Source organism: Calonectris borealis, chromosome 3 (genome assembly GCF_964195595.1).
Source record: "Calonectris borealis chromosome 3, bCalBor7.hap1.2, whole genome shotgun sequence".
Classification (NCBI taxonomy): Eukaryota; Metazoa; Chordata; class Aves; order Procellariiformes; family Procellariidae; genus Calonectris; species Calonectris borealis.
Genome location: NC_134314.1, coordinates 73,294,173 through 73,317,925, shown reverse-complemented (window position 1 = coordinate 73,317,925; position 23,753 = coordinate 73,294,173). Strand labels below are relative to the sequence as shown.

Sequence of the window (23,753 nt, the reverse complement as noted above, 5' to 3'; positions counted from 1 at the left end):
CGAGCCTGTTGGGATTTATGGATTCGTTTTCAACTTGGCAGCAAGAGCTGGACTCGAATGCATCTCTGCAGAGATACCAAATAGCAACAGCCTCCTCCCCTGCCTGTGCGAAAGCCGCCTGCTCCTTTCTGTTAGCAGCCCCTTCCCTTGCCCCAGGACTGACAAAGCCAAAAAGAAATCCTCCTGCTTTGGAAAGTTCAAAAGGCTCTGCAGCAGGGTCCTGAGTCCCAGATGCTTGTGCTGGGGTGAAATAACGAAACAGCCTGTGCTTTCCGCGGGCTCTTGGCCAGCGGCAGAGCTCCTCTCAAGCAGGCAGTGACACAGCACGGCTGCTGAGCTGCCCTTCGAACAAAAGCTCCATGAGAAAAACCCCTCTGGTGAGCAGAAGAGCCAAGAGAAATCAAGTTCGGGTTAGCGCCAAAGTCTGATTTATTTTCTCAGACACTTTCTCAGCAGATTGCACATTCTATGTATTTTACTGAAAGATTCCCCAGTAAATAAGACAGAAATGAAAGAAAAATAAGTTATTAAACATCAAGAGAGGGTTTTGAACAACCACCAAATTCTTGTGCATCCTCAAAGGAAAAGGAGAAAAGCTTATGCACATGTCTCCAGCAAGCCGAGGGCACAATATAAAGGTAGCGTGCCAATTTTCCTACAGATTTTAAATGCTTTCTGTATTGAAATATGTAATGTACATTCCAGACATAAAAATAAATGTTGACATGTACGGTTATATCCTGCTCCATTGCTGTGCGTGTATTTTCTGAATGCTGTCATTTGGGACTTGCTCTGTTTCAGTATGTGGAAGGTATTTTTCCACTCTACATCACGCTTTCTCCGTGAGTATATATATGTGTACAGCAGTATATATGTGTACAGCAATATATATGTGTATAGCAGTAGTCAGGAATGCCCTAGTGCAGGTTGTTAGGCAAGCCAATGAGCCTGGCCTTGCATAGGCACAATATAGGCATTTAATCCATAAAATGTCTCAGGTCGCTTCAACGTATTGTGTGGTGCGTGGCATATTTCAGCGCAACTACGATGGCTATAGAACTCAAGTGCTTTTCAAAGCATTTCACAGGGCATTTATTCCATTATGTTTTAACGTCATTTCTAATCTCTATGTAATATGCAGTGGATAAATTTATAAGCCATTCTGGTGAGCCATTAAGACTATAATTAGTGGAAAATTCATGACATATGGAAAAAACTGTCATGTTCTGTGAAGATAAATCATACCTCCAAACTCCAAATTAGAATTTTTTGGAGCCAACCACATGGCCATAAGAGATTGAACTGATACAGTATACTTATTTCCTGAAGATTCTTTAAACAGCACTACAAGAAAAAGCTGCTGGCGGTTTCCAGAGGGAAACAAGTCAAACTATTACCACTTTCAAAAATGCATCATGTGATAATGTCGCTAAAGGTAAATTACTACTCCTTAGTCACCTTTTCGAAAGCAAGAGAATTCAGAGGTGTCAGTGAGGGCCACGTTTAATTCCTGCCTGGGACCAACATCACCGATTGCACTTCAGAGAAGAACCCAACAGAGATACTGAGGGTCAGAGAGTTTGTAAATCCCACCTGAATGTTGGACTTGATGAAGCATCGTGCTTAAGAGAAATGGAAAAAAAAAAAAAAGAATAAAAAAAAAAACAAACAAAAAAGGCGACATTATTCAGAGCATAAAGTGTTCTAGATGACCATTTCATAATGTGTTAAAGCATTTTTAAAACATGTCATATTGACATACTTAAACTTTGGTATAATGCCAAAAACTTTCAGGATCAACCTTAATATTTGAATTATAACCTGAAGAATTCAGTGGAATAATGCAGAGATTAGCAGCTTTACAGCTTACTGAAAATCAAACATGTCCCAACAGAACACAGTTTAGATGTTTGTAATCATAAATCAGCTGTATAATTGCATTATGGGACCACATTTGGTAATTAAGGGTTAAGTCAACAATAGTTTTCTAGTTTGATATGACAGAGACACTTTAAAGCTTCCCCCCCCCCTTGGTATCGTCTGTGTTAATTCAAAAATGAAGAAACAACCCGCCAACCCTCAGTCCACATCAGGACTTATATTGAAGATGACTTCCCTGATTCGACTTATATTGTGCGTGATCCCTGAGAAATGTACCTGCAGCTATCTTCAGGTGCTCTGCAGTATCTCCATTTTGGTTTGGTTATAAACCAAAGTTCACAGTGTTGGTTTATAAACACGAGATGTGTCTTTGAAAGCTAGAAGGCAATAACACGGACCCGAAGATGCCTTCTAGCAGAGAGCACAGGTCAGGTGAACAGGCCAAATTACTTTTGTGTGCTAGCTGAGCCAGTAGTCACAGGGGGTCTATGGAGAGGCTGTAACTGGGACCCATGGAGCATGGTTCTTTTACCATAGTTGAAGAGTAGGTTAGGACTTTAAAAACACGTCTAGTGTTTCAAGGCATTAACGAAGATCTATGCCATCCTGAAACCAGTCACCAGTGAGGTTCAAATGCTGGACAGCCCAGTTACCCTGAGCCCTCCCATTCACTTCCACGGGACGTGAATGAGATCCCTCCACGGCGAGCAGGAGCTTTTGCCTTGACCTCATGCCCCATGTGACATAGCTGGTTGATGCTTAGACTTGGAAAGCTTAGAAGGCTATAACACTTGCCATAAAGCCCTTTAATAACTCTTCATTAAGCCCCAGCTTTGTGCCCCAGGACTTGTGCTTGTTGGGAAAGCTTTGATCTGGAGGCTTCACAAGTTTCTGTGTCTTCGAATCAGTAAAGTCAAGCTAGCAATATCCTTGATATCGGGGTACAAAGCCATGATGTGGTTCACCTCACCGTAAGGGAAAAGGGAGCACAGCTCCCTGTGTATGTCTGCTTGCTGGGCAGAAGATGGCCTTGCAGCTGGGGTGGGCCAGTAGTCACTGTAAGAGGCATCAGGGTAAGCACGGGCTTTCGGGAAGAAGCCCAGCCCGTTGCTGGAGTCTAACAGAAAGGGCTGCCGTGGGGGCCGGCTGGGGAAACAGTGCTGCTGCTGCAGCTGATGCTCGCTGTACAAGTGAAGCCGGTCAGGGGGAAGAGCTGCGGACTGCAGCAAAACATGGTGCTGAGTCTCCAGGACCTGTTTGTGCTGAGCACCGTCAGGGACGTAGCGGGTCCTCTGACCCATCCCGTGCATGCCGCAGCACTCCTGCGGCCAGCTGTGGTCTGGGCGCATCCCGGGGAGCACCGTTTGCTGGAAAGGGCGTCCTGGTAGGCAGGTGCGGTCCAAGCTATGGGATAGTGGGTAAGGGTGGTGCCTGAGGTCACCGCACTGATGAGGGCTGTCTGTCACCTCTCTGTCCTGAGAGGTATGTATGGACCGATTGTAACCGTATGTGTCATCGCTGATGGACAGCGCTGACATCTTCTCCAGGAGCGGCTGGTCTCGCAGCGGCACTGGCTGTAGCAACTGCTGGTCCAGCCCCAGGTCGATGCTGGGGCCGCCAGCCCAGGCGCTGGATGGCTGCTCACGACAGCTCCCCCGGGACCACCCTGGGTAGCAGGAAGCCCCCGCGCAGCCACTGCCTTCTCGCAGCGTTTCTGTGCAGGCGTCAGGCGGTGCAGGCTGTCCTCCAGTCCTGTACGGTGAGAGGTTACGCTGCTCCTCCTCTTTCCCCAGGCTTAATGGGACCTTTATTTTGGCCCTGAGCTCATCAGCAACCGAGAGCTGAGCTTGATGTGGTCTCTCTGGGTGGTAAAATTTGCATTTATTGCCATAGGTGCATTTTTTACCTGAAAGAATAAAAAAAAAAATCAAACGAGGTTGTCGCTAGCACCCGTGTCGATTAACGTACTCATCGCTTCTCCCCAGCACTCTGCATTTGCACGGGTGGGGTGAAGACAACCAGCGAAGAGGGGCAGTGCTGTTTTCCAATTCAGTACTTTTGATCCCAGATTTAAATATTGCTGACCTAAATAGCAGGGTGAAGCAGCAGGGAAAGGAATTTTCTGCTACTTTGGAAGAGTCTGAAATTCAGTTATGTTCCGGTTGCTGCACTCGGTGGGCTGGGAGACCTGCTGCTGCAAAGGGTTGCTTTAAAAAAATGGAAGAGAGATTTACCTCTGAGAAACCTCCACATTACTGGAAAGCTGTTGTGGGGGGAAGAGCATTTGGATGGGTTTTCCTGAGTGCTGCAATGGAAGTCCACCCTGCAACGTGAAAAGTGTGTGCAGGCTGGGGGGTCAGCACAGCCACAGTGCTTGGTTTGGGTGCTGCGCCGGGGCCAGGGTGGGGGAGCCAGAACCAGCTGCTGCCTTTGCTGAGGCTGAAGCCACTTATGCAGGAGGGGAAAAAAGCGTCACCCTGGCCAAAAACCCTACCACACAAAGCGCCAAGTAGGACAGCACGAGGCAATGGCGCTGGCCCGTAGCCGAAGGAAAGCGCCGCCGGGAAGCAAGGGGTGGGAGGAAGAGGGGTGGCAGTTCACAGTGCGGGGAGGAACCCACCATAGGGGCAAGGCTGCCATTTTGGTTCACGAAGCACTGGCTTTTTGCTGAGGAAGTTATTAAGAGTGGGTCCATGCCGGCCTAACGGATCATCAGGAGGCATAAACCTGAAAAAGGAAAAAGTCACAACAGTAACAAAACTACCTCGAGCTTTTGGAGCTAAAGTGCGTCACAGCTTGTGGCACAAGTTTAGGGCAGAAAATCCTTGTGATCCTTTTGTAGCCTGGCCTTCAGGAGCCAGGCTGCACTACTAGACACGGTGCCTTCCTGCCTGCCAAGCCAATAATTCAGCTTCATGTAGTTGTTTTTTCCTAATAACTTAAAACAACTGGGAATGCACGGCAGCTTGGCGTAGCTCCGGCCAGGCGGCAGCCCCAGCCGTCACAGCGTCGCTTCCTTTTTCTCTGCAGCAGCAGCAGCAGCAGCAGCAGCAGCACACTCTTCTCCGGTCCCAGCACTGCGATCCTCACCGGCAGCTCCCTTCCACAGCAAACTCACTTTTCCCTTACTAAATACTTGGAGGAGAATGAGGTTTAAAAAGCCAGCAGTTAATTCAGAGCTACAGCTGATTGTGCATGTGATGTGATAAACGAGCCCAGCCTTTCTCAAGGATTCAGTAAAGGCTTCCTGCTACAAGGCCTGCAAGAATGCTCAGATAAAACTCTTTATTCTTCTATGCCAGTACCTGAACGTGATGCTTCAGGAAGAAAACTAATTAGCACCTCTGGGCTTGTTTGCAAATGAATCTGCACTGCACCCACCCATGGAACAACTCTCTGTGGGACGAAGGGAGTCGCGGGCGGGAAGGGAAGGGAATTTGTTCATCTGCACCCACCCGTGCACCACCAGCAATTTGTTCATCTGCATAATGGGACTGAAACCTCCAACTTCAGGCTGTGGTTTTTGAGAGGTTCCCAAAGCTGTACAAGAAGGTCCCGCTGAAACTATTCAAACGAGCTTCAGAGTAGCAGCTAGACTTTCTGAGGGAAGGGTTCTGAAAAGATCTGGAAATCCCTACAAAATAGGAAGGAAAATAGCATGTAAATATTTGTAGCCCATTAGTAACTGGGGAAGAAGCCTGGTGGTAATTGGAGATAATGGACTGGAGCTTCGAGAAATACAGCATGCTGATGTTCAGCGACTGCCTTTCCATGAACAACGTTACAGGGAAACTGAAACCCAGCGCCAAGCGCTCCCACCCAATTTCGGTGGTGGGAGAGCCAAGTCTCCATCCTGACCCACGGAGAGTGCTGCTGTGTGAGGCGGCCTCTGGATGTCTCCACGTGCATTTCCCCAGCCAAGGTGACTGCTGACGAACGCCTCTGCTAGTAGGAAACTGAGACAAGGCTAGTACGTACAGACTGAGGAGCACGCAGCTCAGCCTCGCAGGCTCGGTGCAAGCCCCTTAATGAAAACCTTCCCCAACGGGGATGGCTAAGGGGGCAGAGAGACCAGCTTCTCGTCTCTTTTCTAGAAAGTTATGATTAGAAAAGCACAGGAAAAAGGGCTGTTCTGCCTTGTAGGGGAATTAAAAATACTGCCAGGTAGCCAGTCTCCTCTCACTGATTTAATTCTGTTACCCTGCTATGAAACAGAAATGAAAAGATACCAGGCCTTGGGTTAACATCCCGGTTTGGATTGGAAAGAAGCAAAGCTGGTCACTAATGTTGCCTTTCAAATAGAGAAGTTCATTGAAGGGTGATATGGGGGGTTTAAGACCAAAGCTGAGGGAGCAGGAACTAAAGACATGAGATAAGAAATGTTGTGGTAAATTCCTTTCAGAAGAAGGCTCACGTACTCTGCTACTGGTGGGAGGTGCATTGATGTTGGAGCTGACTTGGCCCACAATGTTTAAATTAAAGATTGCTTAACGACACCTGTCTCTTACCTGTTACTGACAAAAGAGTACATGAGTAGTCGCTGCTCAATAAACCATTTCCACTCAGGGTTTTCATTCTGGAGATCCCGGTAATGGTCATTGGAAACAATGACTCCGTCTTTCTCATAAGCAACTTTCACTATATAGCGATCATCGTAGCAAACGACCCGCTTGCCTTTCACCTTCCGGGATGGGGTGTACACAAGGACCGATTGCTTCTCAAGCTCTTCAAGAATGTGCTGATCTGATGGGGTGGTTGGCAGAAATAGAAGGAGAAAAAATAAAAATCAAAAAAATAATCAATTAATAATGACCAGATCTCAATCACGTGCTAGAAACCTATAGGAATCTAAAGATGTTCCAGAACTTTAGGCAACTTAAAGCGGTGTGATTTTCAGATGCACTGATATCTGGTGGTTATTTGGCAGCTTGAAAATTAGGTCTTTTACAAAATCATCTAATTTTAAAATTTGAGATATCTTTTTTAATTTTTAAGTCTTATCCATAGAAGGATGGCTTGAATTCTACACCAGAGATATGCTGAACTCCTGTAGTTCCCTTTTTACCCCACTAGATGCTAGAAGGTTCATAGCCAGCCCTGGTATGAGTGTTACTGGGAGATAAAATGTGCCTGATAAAATAAATAAATAAACAAACTTCTTTTGCTGCCATTGAGGACACTCTGGCTTCTCGTCATTCCTGCTGCACAGAAAGGCGGATCCCCAGCCCCCTCATCTGCAGCCGCAGGTGCCAAGCTGCTGGCACAAATCTGGCAGATCTATTTCCATACAAACTAAATCTCACCGCCCTCCACAGACATCAGATGGTGCGTTTCCTTCTCCTGGAAGAGGAACCCCTGTAGCTCCTGTATCAGGGTAACAGGCTAACAGATAATAGTCAGGCAGTAGCGAACGCTTCGGATACGCCTTTGGATAATGTGTGAAATGATGTCGCCGTCTCCTGGCTGGCCTTAAAAGCTCTGCAGACTCATTGCGAGCTGACAAACTCACTCTTTCTTTAACTCAGCTGGCAGCAACTTGTGCTTCTAAAGCAGAAGGCTCAAAGCAGCGTAACAAAGCCTTGTATGCAGTTTTAGCTGCCAGCCAGGAGCGTGCAGCAAGAAATTAATGACTAATTTCAGTGATGGAAACCTGATACACAACTTGCACTGTGCTTGTCTTTACAGGGCAAAACCTTACTGGACTCTTCACACCTCCTGCTCCAAACTGCACCTGATGGTTGCCAAATTATGCCCAGGACGGTGGCCCACCTGCAATTGGACTGTCTTGTCGGGGGGGCTCCTTTCTCCAGAGTGGGACAAAAACCTTGATGTACGTGTGCCCCCTTTCTCGAAACCAATCCACTGCCAGCTGGATCCCCCAGCAGGAGAATACCTCTTTGTTTCCGTGACTATAAAAAAAAAGGAGGAGGATGGTGAGGCAAAGCTTTCAGGAAGCTTAGAGTTCTCTTTAACTGAGCCAGTAACGAAAAGGCAAAACAAACAGCTTTTGTGTCATTCACCAGTTTCCAAGAAAACAACCTGGCAGGGTGTCCTAGTTGGACAGATCCAAACACCTTCTCCAGCGGAACCAGAAACTTGTTCTCTGAAGCAGTTTGGATACTTAGAAACAGAGATTTCCCATCCCCCATTTCTATGACCTGCCTGCTACCCAAGCCTGTTGCTTCCATCTGTATCTGGATGGACTTGGGTCCTAAAGTACCAGCAAGATCTTAGGCTGGGTCAGACCCATCACGTGCCTTGTCCGATAATGGTTTGAGGAGTGAGAGTTTCTTCCAGCGCAAGCAGAAACACGCGAGGCTCTCCTATGAGAAATCAAGTGTGGGAATTTTCTTCTGTGGTAACAGTGACATTAGGGGTTTTAATGTCTGAAGCAGCTGCAAGTGTGATCGCAGGTCATTCTGCTGCTGATCTTTTTGGGAACAGGGGAAGGAAAACTGTAAGAGGCAGGATGGGAAATACAGAGAACCTAACCCAGGACCCCAAAAAAGGGACAAGACCTCAGTGGAGATGGCCGCAGGCACCTCAGGCCCATCTTTGTTTTGCCCTAGTTGGTGGATTTTGTCTTCATTGCACAGAGAGGTAGGAAAGCCCAGGACAGGCACTGTAGAGGATGCAGGCAGGGAGGGTTCTGAGAATTATCAATATTCAGAGCAAGACACAGAAAACAACCTCAAGAAAAACAATTAGGGGTGATATCCTTCCTAAGTTTCTCCCCCCACTATTGAAAGTTCTTACTGCTTGTCATTCTCTTATCTAAAATTTGACTACTGTGCAGTGCACGTGTAAAGGAAGGTAATTTATTAACTACCTCTGCACAAGGAAACAAAAATAAACTCTACACAAAGTCTTAAAATGGATAAACACCCTCACAGTATCTACAGAAACCTCATCCTTGTACTTTGAGCTTTCTGGAAAATATCACCACAATCTCACGCAGGCTTTCACCTCTGCAAAATGTACTTGTAAGTGGCTCTCTCGGTTACTACACCTACCTGCAGTGACGGACCGCTCGAGAGCAATGCCGCAATCTTAAATGCCTCTCTCCCCATCATCCCCCAGGAATTCAAGTCTAGGTTCTGCCTACATCAGCCTCATAATCAAAGCTCCATCTTACACCTAATAAAAGTTTCAATGCTGAAATGGTGACCACAAATGAAAAATAGTGCAGTTTGGAGGAAGAAACCCAGTTGGTTATTAATAGCTACCCAGGCAATAGGAAGTCTTAAAAAAAACCCCACCAATAATAAATGGTCTGAAGTGCTTGACACATCTAATTTCCATTCTAGAGCAACTGTTTTGTTTGGTTTTAAATGATAGGATCTACCTAGGATAGGTATAAAGTCACCTAGAAGGGTGAATTGGAAGTGCAGGCGACTTTTCCAGATAACTGCCTTTAAAAGGAGGTCTAGGTACATCTTTAATGTCATGACTCAAACAAAGTTCAACAACAGCCTGCTTTAACATTGACTACTCATATATATAACATTGCAAGCTTTAGGACAGTAATTCTAGAGGTACCCCCAGTGCAGAAGGCAAAATACTCAAGCACAAGTGATTTGGCCAAAAGGACAAGCAGAACAAGTGAGAAGAGGCACTTGGAATTGTTTCTCAGCATTATCGCTTAATCCAGTTGCTATATATTGCTACAGCCAAACCTGAGGAATGTTTGTATGCGTGTAAAACAGTATGTGTGTAAAACTGTATGTAAAACAGTATGTATCAACACAACTGAACATCAAGGTCTGCTGTGCAACGGAGCAGGGGCTTTAAAACTTTACGTTCTCCCTGCATGGTGAATTTGTGGTGCCCGACAACAGATGATTGGCTCCTGTCAGTCACCTCTCCCGCACACCCCCGTAGTCCGGGGACCATAACTGAGCTGTCAAAACTCAGTCCCATCTCTCTCTCCCTTCCGCCAGCAACAGGGTACATTGCACTTGGGTCACAGATCAGCAGGGACCTTCTCTCAGAACCTGAAGCAGCGATTTGGCCTTGCTGTGACTCTGGCAATTAATCCATAATTAGCATGCAGTGGTTCCTTTTTAAATTGTGCAATTCCAACCCCTTTGAGAATAAATTTAGTCAAAACAACTCCTTTTGAAAACTGCGAATGGCCCCATCTCCACCTGGTCGGGACACAGCATCAGCCACAGCTTTGGCAGAAGGGAGAGAGCCTAACGCAGGACGCCGGTGGCCTAGGAAAAGGCCTCCGTACCTACCACAGCTTAAAAACTAGGTGTCAGTGCAAGCACTAGACTAGATAGCCTCTTTGGTGTGCAGTGAATAGGGTTATGACAATTCCCTTTTCATATTAACACAAGTCCGTTTATTTTTTTCCACTAGCCGTGCTAAACCTTGCTAATCCACTCGCCCGCTTCCCATGGATAGGCTGCAGATGGCTACGTTTTTCATTACATCTGATGGAAACACAAAGTGCACTGAGGCGCTTGACTAGCGAGGCTGGCTGAAGGCAAGGCTACTTTCCATTCAGTTTCTATGGATAGGCTGACGGATGACTGGAGATGGCCGACTCGCTCACTTACTTTATTACCCCAGGGCATATACATCCTTTTCAAAACCTTGCAAGCCGCAATGGGCCCTCAATGCCAACTCTGAAATGCTCCAGAAATACCAATCCTAAGATAGAAATACAAATGCCTAAGATGCCTTTCTCCACACAGGCAGCTGCCTCTCCAAGCTTCAACTTTTTGACAGCTTCATCCCTAAACTGCTGCCTCTCCTGCACTTTTATGGTTGTTGGTGTTGACAATGATGAAGTTTTCCCAGCAAGGAAACCTAACATCCCTTTTCCCTGGCTTCTGCAAACAGCTCTTCTCCGTCTGAGAGCAGCAAACCAGAAAAATTAAAATGAGGATACCGAAAGCACTCACCAAGCCCATCCCATTAGCCAAAGTAAATGCCATTCAGCACCGCTTTGGAAAGGCATCCAGGAGAGGAAAGCAACTCCTTCCAGGCTGCTCAGTATGAACTGAACTGACAAGCTCAATAGTCTTCTCCATCATCCAAGCAGTCTTTAACTTTATCAAGACAGAGGTTGGGGATGTCTGAGAAGAGCTGTAAAACCTTTGCCTCTCTGAAACTCAAAAGTACTTCACATTCCTCTAATTCCTTTTAGGTGAAAGAAGAGGAATCCACAGCAGAACTCCAGCCTTCAACAATCTAGCAGCAAACATCTCTCAGGCTCACATTTTGGAAATTATTCTACAAAAAGATTTAAATTTTACACGCCAGAAGCATGTGTGGCTTCTTGAAAACCCATTTAGGTGGGCACGTGGTCTGGGAAAGCAATACGACATGCTAGCTCAAGCCATTTGCTGCACATACCTGTAATGACATTTGTTTTAAATAATCTCTGTGTAGCAAGCTCCCGTGCGCGGGCTGGCGCAGCGGGATGATCTCGGAGCTTTCCCAGAGTACTCCAAGCTCAAAACATGCACTATCTCATTAGGCACCAACCTACTCTGGGCCTCCTGCTAGTGGCAAAGGGGCATCTTCTGCTGCCTTGGAAACAGTGCTGTTCTCTGCCTTGTCCACCTCTGCCGGCTCTAAAAAAGCCCTGGTACATTGGTGAGGACGAGGATGTGCCAGAGAACGAAGCACATGGCCAGTCAGGGGTAGTATCGCCCCTGACACAATGAAAGGGTAGGTGCTCAGCTGAGCTGCTCTGCCTGCATGGGTGCTCACTCCCTTTGCAGAGAGGCCAGAAGGACACCCTAAGGAGGGTCTAGGGTGAAAATGCAAATGGGGGCAGGAGATCCTAACACCTGGCTACAGAGCTGATGCTTAGCCAAGGCTCGGCGAGTTTGCTCCGTTGTGTATTTCTCACTCCTCGTGAGCTGCCCTGACAGTGGAACCCCTTGTTTTCGGATGGGATTTCTCCCTTCATCCAGAAGATGGCATAATTTGCTTAGTCGCCAGTTGCTCTGGATGTGCTTGTCCCCTTTGCTCTCTAACCGCAGGGGATGTGGGCTCATCTCACCTCACACCGAAGTTAACCGAAGGAGGAATCCCTCCTCCGCCCTGTCCCAGCCTGCAAGGAGGGGGTCGGCCACGCTGAGCGGGAAGGGAAGCCAACAGGGAAAACCGGTGGATAGCCAGTGCGTCCTGGACCCTCGACTGCCGGGGCCTCTGGCTGTTCGTATTTCTCCGGTAAACACCGGCCAACCCACGACGTGCCAGGCTCCCCGTCAGTGAGAGTGCTTGCACAGTGCCAGTGCTTAGGAAATGTAATTGGCCAGGGTGGGTTGCTATGACATTTTCCAGAAACAGAATTAATTAAGGAGAAAATGAGACTATTCGGTACAAGTCAACTATCAATTCCCTGATATTTCCATAAAAATGAAGCCAAACCGAAAACCAACAAAAATATACAATACACTGTTGGGGTTTACTTGCAAGTCAAAACAGTACAACTGCGATGTTGTTAGGAACCACAGCCACCCGTCTTTATTTTCCCTCTCCTTCTTAGGTTAGTTGGGCTGTTCTGTCTATCTGGTCATCAGTGTTTCCTGGAAACACCTCAGCATATAGATTTAGCAATCCTAGGTACCCATTTGAAAAGGCATGCAAACATCCATGGTGAACTAAAAGGGAGAGCGAGCTGCTGAATCATACTGCCATAAACAGCAGTGGTTAGCTAGCTGGTGGCTTATGAAAGGTCAGAACGCAGAGCGAGCCAGTGATTGCATTTGGCGTGCATATTTACGGGCATAGAGACAGCAGGTCCCTAGAAGCTGTGCCTCAGCCAAAGACCAGGAATAAGCAGTGGTTCATACATTACACAGCAAACACATCAGTGCACCTCTCACCCGAGGAAAAAACATGCTTCAAGCATCAGCTTGGAAGAAATTCAAAAGCTTCAGAGGAAGAAGAAATTCAAAAGCTTCAGAGGAAGAGAGATCCCTTTTAGGAAACAGAGCTTACCTCATTGCAACATTGCTGCCGTCGATCACAATGGGCCTCAAATAACCAGAAGCATCACTTTCATCTTCTCCAAGCCACTTCGACCCTGGTGAAGTGCTACATGAGCCACGGGCAACAAGTTTTAGCGAGGAAGGCTGAGCCTGGCTCTCCAGAGCTTGAGGTTTGCTCCCCATCCGAATCAGCTCTTTCAGCACATCATCCTCCAGGGCCTCTTGGCCCAGGTTCTCCAGCACTTTGCAGATGTCCTGCTTACCATAGCCCAGCTTGCAGAAAAAATCCAGCTTGCTCTGGTGCGCTTCCACTCCTGCTGTAGAAACTTTTCTGGAGCGCGGTGGCACTGGCTTGCTAGAAAGTGAACTGGCCAGTGCCATCTTAGCAGGCATTTACGTTCCTTGAAATCCAGCGCTCCTGTCTTCCCAGCCTCATTCAACAGGCATCAGCTTTAGGTGGGGGAAAGATTAGAAACAACAAAATTCGCGCGTTAAGGAAGAACGTGCAATCTCAGTTATTTGCCTCGTGCACAGCAAAGAGACTGTCTGATCAGCTGTCTTCTCTCTGAAGAGACTGTCCACTCTTCTCTCAGCATTAAAGCGTTTTTCTGGTCCACTCTTATTTATAAAAGCACTGGAGCGTCCCCAGCAACGTTTGTCACTCTCCAGGCGTTATGTCAGACAGGTGTCATCCTGCTTCATAAGCTAGGCAACCTGTCTGCACACAGGCACGCTGTATGCGTAAGTTTGTTCTTCAGACTTACCTCACAGGAAATGATATAAAGCACGGTGTAACTGGGGATTTTCAATTTGCTCAGTGCGGTTTGTGAGCCACAGATAAAATCTGTCGAATATTGTTGGATGAGCTCAGATGCCATAGCAACTTAACAAATGTAGCAAATTTCATCGAGTGATTTAAGGAAACGTGTTGTTTGCAAAGTAGCTGGGAACTCTGAAGGTTTTTTTTATAGTTTTGTCTTTCCTAGTATGTGTCCCTGTGTGTATACACAGACCTACCTTATGAAATTCTGTCACTCATCTGTTCCGATGATGCCTGACTTACTCTTTTCCTGTTATTTGCTATTTCAGTGAGAGCTTTTACGTTCAGAGAAGTGGCTTGTTTTTTGAAAGCTGTCGGGGCAGTGGTTGGCAGCAGGCAATCTGAAAAGCGGTTTCGATTTCAGTTCTATTTCAAGAGAAACTGGTAATTCAGAAATGAGTGTGCAGAAGTAGCAGAAAGCTACTTCAAGCTTCTCCAGAACTCCACTATTTACATTTCTGGTCTACCCAGTAAATGAAGGCGATGGGCAGCACACGCAGGCATACCCAGAGCTGCGTCAGCCCAGCGAGTGTGACAAGAGCAGGACAGAGACGGTGACTACTCGTCCATCAAGCCAAACATCTTCGGTCACCGTTGGCATGCTTGCACCAAAGCTTCTCTCACCACGTCACTGCAATTAGTGGTGCTACCTGGATAAAAGCTGTGACTGGTTCATCTACTCACGTGTAGGACGTAAGGGCGGCCCTCTTCCCTTCACTAATTGCGGCCAGCAAATGGCACAGAATTAACTGACCAAACAACTACCTCCGTGACAAGCCCAGAGCCATAACCACGTTGCACCCACCGGCTCCCCTTCCCAGCCCGCCCTGCGCGCCGCCGGCCCACCGGCCGCTCCCCGCCCAGCCGTGGGCCACCCCAGGAGCTCAGAAGCCAAAACCATCTGGAGAAGGCACGGGGGGACTGGAGACAGGGAGACAGGAGAGGAGCGTGAGTGCAGCTCCTCCCCAAGGCATTGAGGACTGCCCAGGCTATGGGGAAGGAATCCCCATTGGGTTCAGTTAATTTAAAACTGATTTGTTCAGCAGGAAAACCTGATAATTAGTTAATAGCCCCACGTCATACAACTTTGACCTTTACTTTTCTATGTAGCCTTATAACTTTCAGGTATTTTTCTGCAGAAGAAATCTGGCACTCTGTTAAAAGTGACAAATAGCATCAGTAAAATAAAAAACACCTTAAGTATGTCATATACATAAGGGGAAAGCAGTTACCGTGTGTATTTTTCCATCTAAACCAAAGCGTTGCTTATTTTAGCCAGTGGGCTTGACTCTTTTTCCTCACAGTGCCATCCACAAGTGTAACAGTTTTTACATCTAATCCTTGTTTTTAGTTCATGGACTGAAGATGAAAAGGAATTTGCCTGCTTTTTCATTACTGAAATGATTTCTCAGCTTTGAAATAGCTACTCCCTGAACTGAAATCCACTAATGTATCTTTGTACCCGAATATTGCTGAAGCTGTCACAGCTGGGCTAGCGCTGCAGCAAACCCTGCTTCCAGGGGTGCGGTCACTGGCTCCAAACACTTAACGTGTACTACTTGATTTTTTTTCATGTCTAGATTATTTTAATAAATTATTGTAAATGAAAAACTTTAGTTGCTATCTGTCCTCAGGTTGAAAAGAAAATTTTTAATACGTATTTCAATAGCCATCGCTATTAGCTTTAAACCTCTATTTCTATCTATTCTGATGCTTTTTTTTAATATATATATCAGACCATTTTTCCACGTTAGCATCATGTTGTGTCGTGTGTATGTTTGTCCTGGATTTCATCAGAAAGTAGGTTCAATTGAATCCAGCATTTTACAAGACAGCTTTCCAGCTGCAGAGGGTGCAGAGGTCACATCCGTCTTGCGGCGTGCGCCTCGCAGCCCCCGTCAGCAGAAGCACACGTAAGCACAAGCTGGACGAAGGCTGCTCACCACATCGCTTTTCCAGCTCCACCCCAGGAAGCCCTGAGCCCGTGGTCTGTGTCTGCAGCCTTTCCATCCCGGCACGCAGAGGCAGCATTTTGCAAGGCTTGGCCCTTGTGTACACCCTTCGCCTTGGTGAGCTGGGGCAACACGTGGGAAACGCCGAGCTCTGGGTTGCTGCCCGCCCGGCGTTGATACGATGCAGGATCAGCCATCGCTGGCTAGTTCTGCGAAGTTAACCACTGGATTTCTGCTGCAGTTTGGCCAAATATTAAAAATGAGTAACATTGTGACTGCGGGGTTTTCACCACAGAGAGAGCAAGTTTGAAACCCTGAGATAAAAGCCTTGGTCACAGCCAATACTGAGGCCACCCTTCTAAAGAGAGAATTAAAGGATAATAAAATCACTAGCTTACATGTTAGTAAACAGTCAGTAGCGTGCCCAAGTCCAACAGGTCAGTTGGGTGCTTATAACCAGCACAAAAACATACGACAAGAGGAGAAATTGTGCATCACAGAGTCCAGCTTTTGCTATCACAGACAAACAGGTTGTGAAATCCCACTTACAAACTTTATGACCTTCGTTTTCAAACTACTTAGATTTCCTAGTGCCACTTTCCCCCCTCACCTCAGCAGATCCTGTTGGGAAGCTGCTCTTGTTTTGCCTCCACTGAGAGCCAAAGTCTTCTCATTTCCTGGCTAAATTTATCCAGAGGTAGGTAGTTGTGTGCCCATCCTATGTTCTAGCTTAAAAAGCACCCGTCTTGTCTGCGGTGGTGTGCCCCCTCTTGCATACCCACACGCACAGACAGAGGGACCAGCTTTAGGGACATTTCCAAAATTCTATTTTAATCTTAACATTTTAGCTATAAAAAAAGATTACTTTTGACCAAAAAATTGAGAGACCTGTCAAGGTCTTCTGTCTTTTTTATCTTTCAGCAGATTTGGAAAATTAGAAAATAATAAGTTGAAATTTTTGTAAAAAATTTCCAAAACATATTGGTTATATTATAATTCCTCAGCCTGAACAGCTTTGAAGAATGGATTTTGCCTAGTCCTTCCACCAATATTTGCTCCGCTTGCGAACAGTCAGAGCAGGACCAGGTGCCCCGCAGGTCTGTGTTTAAGCAGCACCTCCAGCAGCCTCAGGCCACAGAACCACAGTAAGGACCAGCTTGACTGAGAGGGAGCTGGGGCTCCTCAAAGCCCCCACCAAAGCCCCGTCCTGCCCGTGCAGGTGCAGAGGGGACACGGCCCCAGCCGGACCTGGCGTTGGTCAAGGCAGAGCAGGTTTGGGTCTTCTCTAAACTAGACGTGCATGCTGAGTAACACCAGGAGCACAGCAACAGCTCCCTGCCACGTTCCCCCTCACACCTTAGGTCTGGGCCGCCTCTTCTTCCTCCTCTGTCCCCGAGAATCACGCCACAAAGCCCCTCAGCCTGCCAGCCCTGTCGAGCCCTTCCATGAGCTGTTTCTCTAAAAGCAGACGGGCTGCTCTGCTTTCAGAAAAATAAGAATTTTTACTTTCCCAAATTAGAGATGCACATAAACTCTTAACAACAAGACCAGTCATTTATTGTCTTGATGATTAAGAAAAGATTTGCCTTTTTCTTCCCCACCTTCCCTGCTGCCTTTGCCAAAATCAACAGAAGCAAACACCCCAGAGAGCGAGCCGTGCTCACAGGCAGTCCTGCTTGCTCTGCACCTTACCTGACAGCTGCGATTTCTGCGTCCCAGCAACACCATCCCGCCATTCACGAGCCAGAAGCTGGATTCAGAGCAGTACCGGGCTCACAAGGAAGTTGTCAGCCCGTATTTAGAGGCTTTATGGCAAGGCGATGTCAACTGAGCGCAAACAAGTGCAGTGAGCAGGTTAGAGCTCATTCTATAGGAAGGTTTTACTTCCTCATTTGGCTGGCTGAGCTCTCATTTAACTCTACAGGTTGATAAACTTTCACTTCATTTTTCAGAAAGAAAAAAAAAGAGGTTCCCAACACATCTCTCTTCTGAGTCACAGGCAAAGATTACTCAAACCCACTCTGGCAGGGATACACAACGCTGGGCAGTAAGAAAATGGCATATGAATTCTGGGGCAAGTGAAAAGTTTTCCACCAGGGATGCTTTACCAAGTTATTTCGGCCTCATTCCTCTTGTGTCTGGCAAATTTCTGACCTTCAGGGACACATGGAAAAAAAAAATTTAAAAATCAACATTTTGCTTAGCACCTGATATTGCGAAGCCTCATTCAAACACCTCCACATCTGAGGGAACCTGCTCTGGCAGACTACAGTAAAGTATCAAAAACAAAACCAAACCCCCTTACCTACTGGTGCCTTGATTGAAAGACGACTTCAGAAACACGCAGCCTGTCCTCCACGAAGACCGACAGGCACTTCTCAATAGAAACCTGAGGTTTTCCTCTGCTTGTTCCTTACCTTGCTGCAAACAAACATGCCCCAAAGCCACTTCAGGCAGCAGGAAGGGTTGGAGGCTCAAGGTGGGGTTAACCTCTGGGGCGGCTGGGATGCTGCAGACAGCTCTGCGGGCGCGGTGCCCTCTGCCCACAGGGCCAGGGAGGGTGGGGGTACCCCACTGTGGAAGGAGAGCACCTCTGCCACTGTCGCAAGGTGACACACCAGAGCAGGGCTGCCCTTCCCCAGCCAGAAATTCCCCCCTACTTGCGCACTTTGGGGGAGGAAGCAGCGTGGCCAAATCCTTTGTAGTGGCATCCTGTTTAATCCAGACTGGTTGCTGGTAAGCAAGCCCCACCACCGCTTCCCAGCTGGTTCCAGTCAATGGTTTTGCCTTTGTATTGCACCCAGGCTCCCGGGAACTCTTTGGGACGCAGGCTGCCCTGCTGCTGTGCAAGGCGAAAGGGCAGCACACCGCCTCACCTATCCTGCCTCTGGCACAAAACTTCCTCTGATCCACAAGGGTCTGGCTGGGCAGGTTAGTGGCTACAGAAACAGGAAAGTGTTCCTAAGGTGACAGCTAAAGAAACACGTTAGTTTTTTGCTGCCCGGAACAGCTATAAGAGCAGAACACCCAGAGCCTTTGACTCCACATCCCTGGAGAAGAAGGATCTTTGCTCCAGTTAAGCTTGCAGAATGCCACATACCTCATCACAAGACCACCGCGCAGCGGTACTAATGGAAAGGAAAGAGAAAGTTGCTGCGTTATTTATAATCCAGGAAGGCAACAAAGCAAAGCATACGACATTGCAAAGTATCGTTTTAACTCCTACTTCTCGGTAAAACAGGTTTTTTACTACAAAATAAGAACAAACCAGAGCTTATAAAAAGAAACGAGAAGAAAATCAGATAAGAGAATTTTGCACTTGTTTTTCATTTGTAATGAAAAGACTAAACCCATCTACTGTAAAAAGCCATGAGCAAAGGCTTCAACATCATTCAAATCGTAGTCAGCCGCGAAGACCCTTACCCAATTCCTGAAATCTGTTAAGGGCCTTTACCTAGGTGGTCGCTAGTTGGGAGACAGAAGACCATGTGAAATAAAGGATCATATTTAATTTTTCAGATGGTCTCAAACTGTTTCGCTCACCAGCACAGAAAAACATTTGAGCGCCCAAGACTGTGGTTTCATAGACATTTCCCTTCTCTGCTGTCCGCCCTTGCGCTGACAAGCATGCTGAGTTTTCCCAGCGCAAAGATTTATTGCTGCTCAATGGCATGGTTATGTTCAAGAGGGAAAGAGCTGCAGTGGGAGAAGTTTTCAGAGGGGAAGACACCCCCACTAATGGATGTTCCTATGTTGAGCTGAAGACTGAGGATTTACTGGTTTGTGAGACAACTAGACCTTCACCAGAAAGAATCATTACCAACCTCAAAACAAGACAGCCTTGTTGTGGCAGCTCCTGGAGGCTACGGAGAGGACCGAGCATGACTTTCAAGGAGGTTCCCTGTGCAAAACCACTTTCCTGACGGTGTTAGACTTCCGTATGCAAAAAACATTCTCTTGAAACTGGTAGTGTGGAACACCACAGGTGTTTTGGTCTACACACCCCAGTGAGCTATTTGCTTTGCTAAAGGAAACAGTCATTTATTGCATCAGCGCCAGAGGAAAGCGTTATTACCATCTTCCTCATCTGAAAAAGTTCACCTGCTGGGAAAATCAAACAAGTGTAGGTGGCCGTAGTATCACAGCGAAAATTCTTTAGCCCCTAACCAGCAGAAGACAGTCAGGATAAAGGAAGTGCTTAGTCAAATGCAGGTCTATTGCCAGGAATATTTTAAGTACTTCCTGGAACTAATACATTCCCCATCCTGCCTCAAGCAAGAATATCTCCCTATTGCCTTCTGCAAGGCTTGGGTCTGACCCTCAAGCCATACTCCCTCAATTCAACCTCCTGGTTCACTAGGAACAAGAAGTCACTGTTACACAGTACAAGCTACACTCCCAATTTTAAATATGATTTTTACACACCATTAGGCAAAGTCTAGACGTTTTCTGCCGGTGAAATTCTCTCCCTGTTGGAGACACTTTTGACTTGGAGTCAGGTGTTCACCCCCAAAATTTACATCACTAACTTAACAGGTCCCGCTAGAGTGCTGGATCAGTTATTGGTGGGCAACCCTGTATTCAGGCTGGTAAAGAGCCAGTATCTTTAGAAGAGGTGTTTCTACATGCTTGACAAAATGACCACCCTTCCTCCCTCCCTCCCCAAAACTAGGCCACAGTAGCGAGCACTCCATCTGACCACAGAACAAGGAGAACAGAGAAGAACTGATTTCAATAGTACAGCCAATGGTAACTTCTTTTACTCTTTAGAAAATTACAATCCCATCTTAAGATCTGATGTAGCAGCATCCTAACTTGTTTTTGCCTAAAATACCTATTTTTCCTCTGCTTTTTATATAAAAAGATACTGCTATTATTCAAGTGTTTTCCACTGAGGTTACAATAAAAAGTACCTTTTACAATCAGAAAGTCCCAAAGAAGTTTCAAGTTCAAAAGTTTACTGCTGTTCAGCTTCAGATTTCAGAAAGCTCTTGGAACTGTCTTTCAGCTTCAGTGATTTATCGTATGCTTGGAAGACCTAAACCTTAATAGGGTTTACTGCTGCCTTTCAACACAGCTACCGCATTTAACCAAGGCTTGCTCACTGAGAAAAAACACATTCTGTCAGCAACCAGATCAAGAGTTTTACACAAAAATACTACCCTCTAGCAAGTATTTACATAATTCTTAGTGTAATTTAACATTTTTCAAATTGCTTATGCTATTCTTATGTATGCAACAGGTGACTGATAGAATGGGATTGACATTATCCATGATCTAGGAAGCTTACAAGCAAAACCTGTAATCCTGTTGTCAGTAACATACAAGATTTATATGAAAAAATCAGGCTGTGGGAGGGTGAGATGAACAAGGGTAAGTGCAGCAATAATGCTTCTGAACTTCTTGAAAATTTTGAATGTGACTTCTTAAATGTGCAATTAAAAATGCTTGTCCAAATAACTCGCGGGGGTGGGGAGGTGCTTTGTTCTGGTTTTTTTTTGTTTGGGTGGGTGTTTTGTTTTGTTTTTTTTTTTAACAAGTGGAAGGAAGCAGATACAGCCTTACCTACACAGAGTAAAGATTCTTGGCAGCGCAGAACCAGGGACACATGGCACGCTCTTCCATCCATGCATGGGACTATGCAGAACAACTCTTTCAGCACACATCCCAAAGGAAGAGCAAACACACCAAGGCATTGTCCCAAAAGGGGATTCTGATGAAGAACGCTTACGTGTCGCCAGCTCCCTAACCCTCCCAGATTTATGCTCAGGGAGTTTCATAAACACGCTAATGATCTTCCAGAAAAGAAAAAGAGGAAGCCGTCAGCAAGAAGGCCAACAGCCATCAGGCAGAGCACACGCCAGGATGAACCCAGGGTTATCACTAATGTTTTTGGGTAACCGCTTACCACGTCACCCACGCTGGAACACCAACAACTTGTATACGATCCTTATGGTACTTCTACTGACTTGTGTGATGTCCACAGGATTGAAGAGAGCTCTCTGTTGCAAAACCCTAGCCTCTCTCGCTTGCCTTTAGTACTTTAAGACCAGACCCCATTCATAACATGGTTTCGATCAAGTCCACCTCAAACCTACAGAGAGCTAAAGGAACTGCAATGCATGACTACAAAACAGGTCTCTAACTTCCTCTTATCCATGGGCTACAACAGCATACAGAGTCTCCATTGTATTTTTAAGTTGTTACAGAGAAGGGAATCCAACAGAAAACTAAAAGGAACTGATTTTTTAAGGCTTTAACCTCTGAACAGAGAACCTAAAGCGTGAAGAGTTCCCCTTCAAACAGGCCTCAGTTAAGTCAAAGGGAAGAAGCTGATGTTTCTGCTGCGACATTTTCCATGTTATTCTCAACATTATAGAGGAAGGTGGGGTTTTTTGTTCTGTTCTGTTTTTTAACTACCACAAGCACCAAAGGTCAATACTGAAACTGAGGTTGGTGACAGCAATGACGAAAAGGAAACGAGGACAGGGAAGTGTGAACTCTCATTAGAATAAAACAAGCCAGCTCTTCAACTCCCGGGTAATAAAAAGCCCTGTCCGCTCCAACACCTCTGGCAGGACAGAAACAGCAGGAAATGTTTGTGGCTTCAGCTGACCATACGGCTCGTTCCTGTCACTTCCAGAAGAACCACATGTACGCAACCATAACTTCCGATAAACGTAGCATCTAACTCAAGAGTGCTCAGCACTTCATGTGTGTACCAGGTGAACTGCGATCCCTCCACAATGCTAGCAGAGTAGCCCAGAAATTCAGTCTTACTTAGCAGTACCTGAAATTAAGTACCAACCTCCAAATAGGGAGATTTTATACTGTCACCTTATTTTTGAACATCCACGTTTGAAAGTTTTAGCTTAAAAATATAAATAGGTAATTTCATCCATCTGAAGATACTGGATATATTTTTAAAAGCACTAAGGCATGTTGAAAATCAGAGACTTGAAACCTTTTGGATGTATTTGTTTTTTAACTCTTCATTCTGAAGATTCTTTGGCCACCTATGCAAATTGAGTATTTACTTCCATAAACTACTCGTATAAACCTTCAGTTCTTAAGCGTTTACCTGTTGTGAGAAAAAAAAGCCATTTCTGCTGCTGAGAAGTGAGCACATTCACCAGAATATAGGGTGTTTGTTTTAAACGCGTTCTGTAGGTCCCACAGGCGGTTGGGGGCTAGATGAAGCCTGGGAATGTCTGCAGAAACTCTTCAGGCTGTTGAGTCACTTTTATCACCTCTCCCATAAGAGGACCTCTGGGGTTCAAGCAGGAATCTAGCTTTTTCTCAGAGGGGAAGATTTTTTTCTCTATGACTGCCATTTCCTCAAAGCGGCAAGAACCTAGGTGAGATAGCATCTCCACTTCCATGCCAAATTTGGCCAATGTTTTTTGCATATTAAAAATGTGCCATGGAAAAGAAGAACTGTGGACAGCATGGCAGTGCAAACCTTTTTTCTTTAACAAAACAGGCTAAAGGCAGGAAGAGCTAGAGAAAACCTACTGCCTCAGCAGCACTGCCCCAAAGGCATCATATCCTGGTCTAGTACAGTTCTTTGGAAGTCTTCTTATGCCCAGACTGAAGGCAGAAACTTTGACAGGAACAGCGAGCAGTCCTCAGCCCCAGGCCCCCCGACACTCCCAGGAGCAGGCTTCCTGCTTCTCCCCCCTCCGGGACAGCGGCCCCTGCACTCTTGCTCAGACTCTGCGAGGACTGTGCAGGCCCCTGCAAGTCCCCTGTGGCTCAGAAACGTTTTGTCAGGAGATAGTTATGGAAATGCTGAATTTCTCGTGTGCTTTGAAGCACGCAAAAGTTAGAAAGGAGATTCAGCAAAAGGCAGCTTCTTAGCCAAATACACTTGGTCTTTAACAAACCAAAGTCAGGGTAGATGCCGCTGGAAAGCGCATTCCTGTATACAATACCCTCACTATCTTCACTCAGCTTGGGTCTGGATATTCTAGGCATCTGGCCTGGCCTGCTTAGTCAGAATTTTCTGCCATGGGGTAAACAGCTGCTTTTGTTCCTTTAGTACCAGCCTTCCCATAGAATCAGAAGTCCACTTTCTAGATACAGCCCACGCAAATGCACTAGCCAGGCACAGCTACTGGCCCTCCAGGGCACAGTAATTTGCAG

General features: G+C 46.3%; 1 protein-coding gene across 1 annotated transcript; it reads right to left on the bottom strand.

The window, feature by feature from the left end:
- Positions 1–2,023: 2,023 nt before the first annotated feature.
- On the bottom strand, positions 2,024–22,704 carry ZC3H12D (zinc finger CCCH-type containing 12D). The gene is made up of 7 exons (XM_075146194.1): positions 22,690–22,704; positions 17,301–17,435; positions 12,847–13,286; positions 7,651–7,790; positions 6,390–6,624; positions 4,502–4,608; positions 2,024–3,787 (listed from the first exon to the last, which is right to left on the bottom strand). The coding sequence occupies exons 3-7, from the start codon at positions 13,227–13,229 to the stop codon at positions 2,763–2,765; spliced, it is 1,890 nt and encodes a 629-aa protein (XP_075002295.1). The 5' UTR covers positions 13,230–13,286; positions 17,301–17,435; positions 22,690–22,704; the 3' UTR covers positions 2,024–2,762.
- Positions 22,705–23,753: the final 1,049 nt, after the last annotated feature.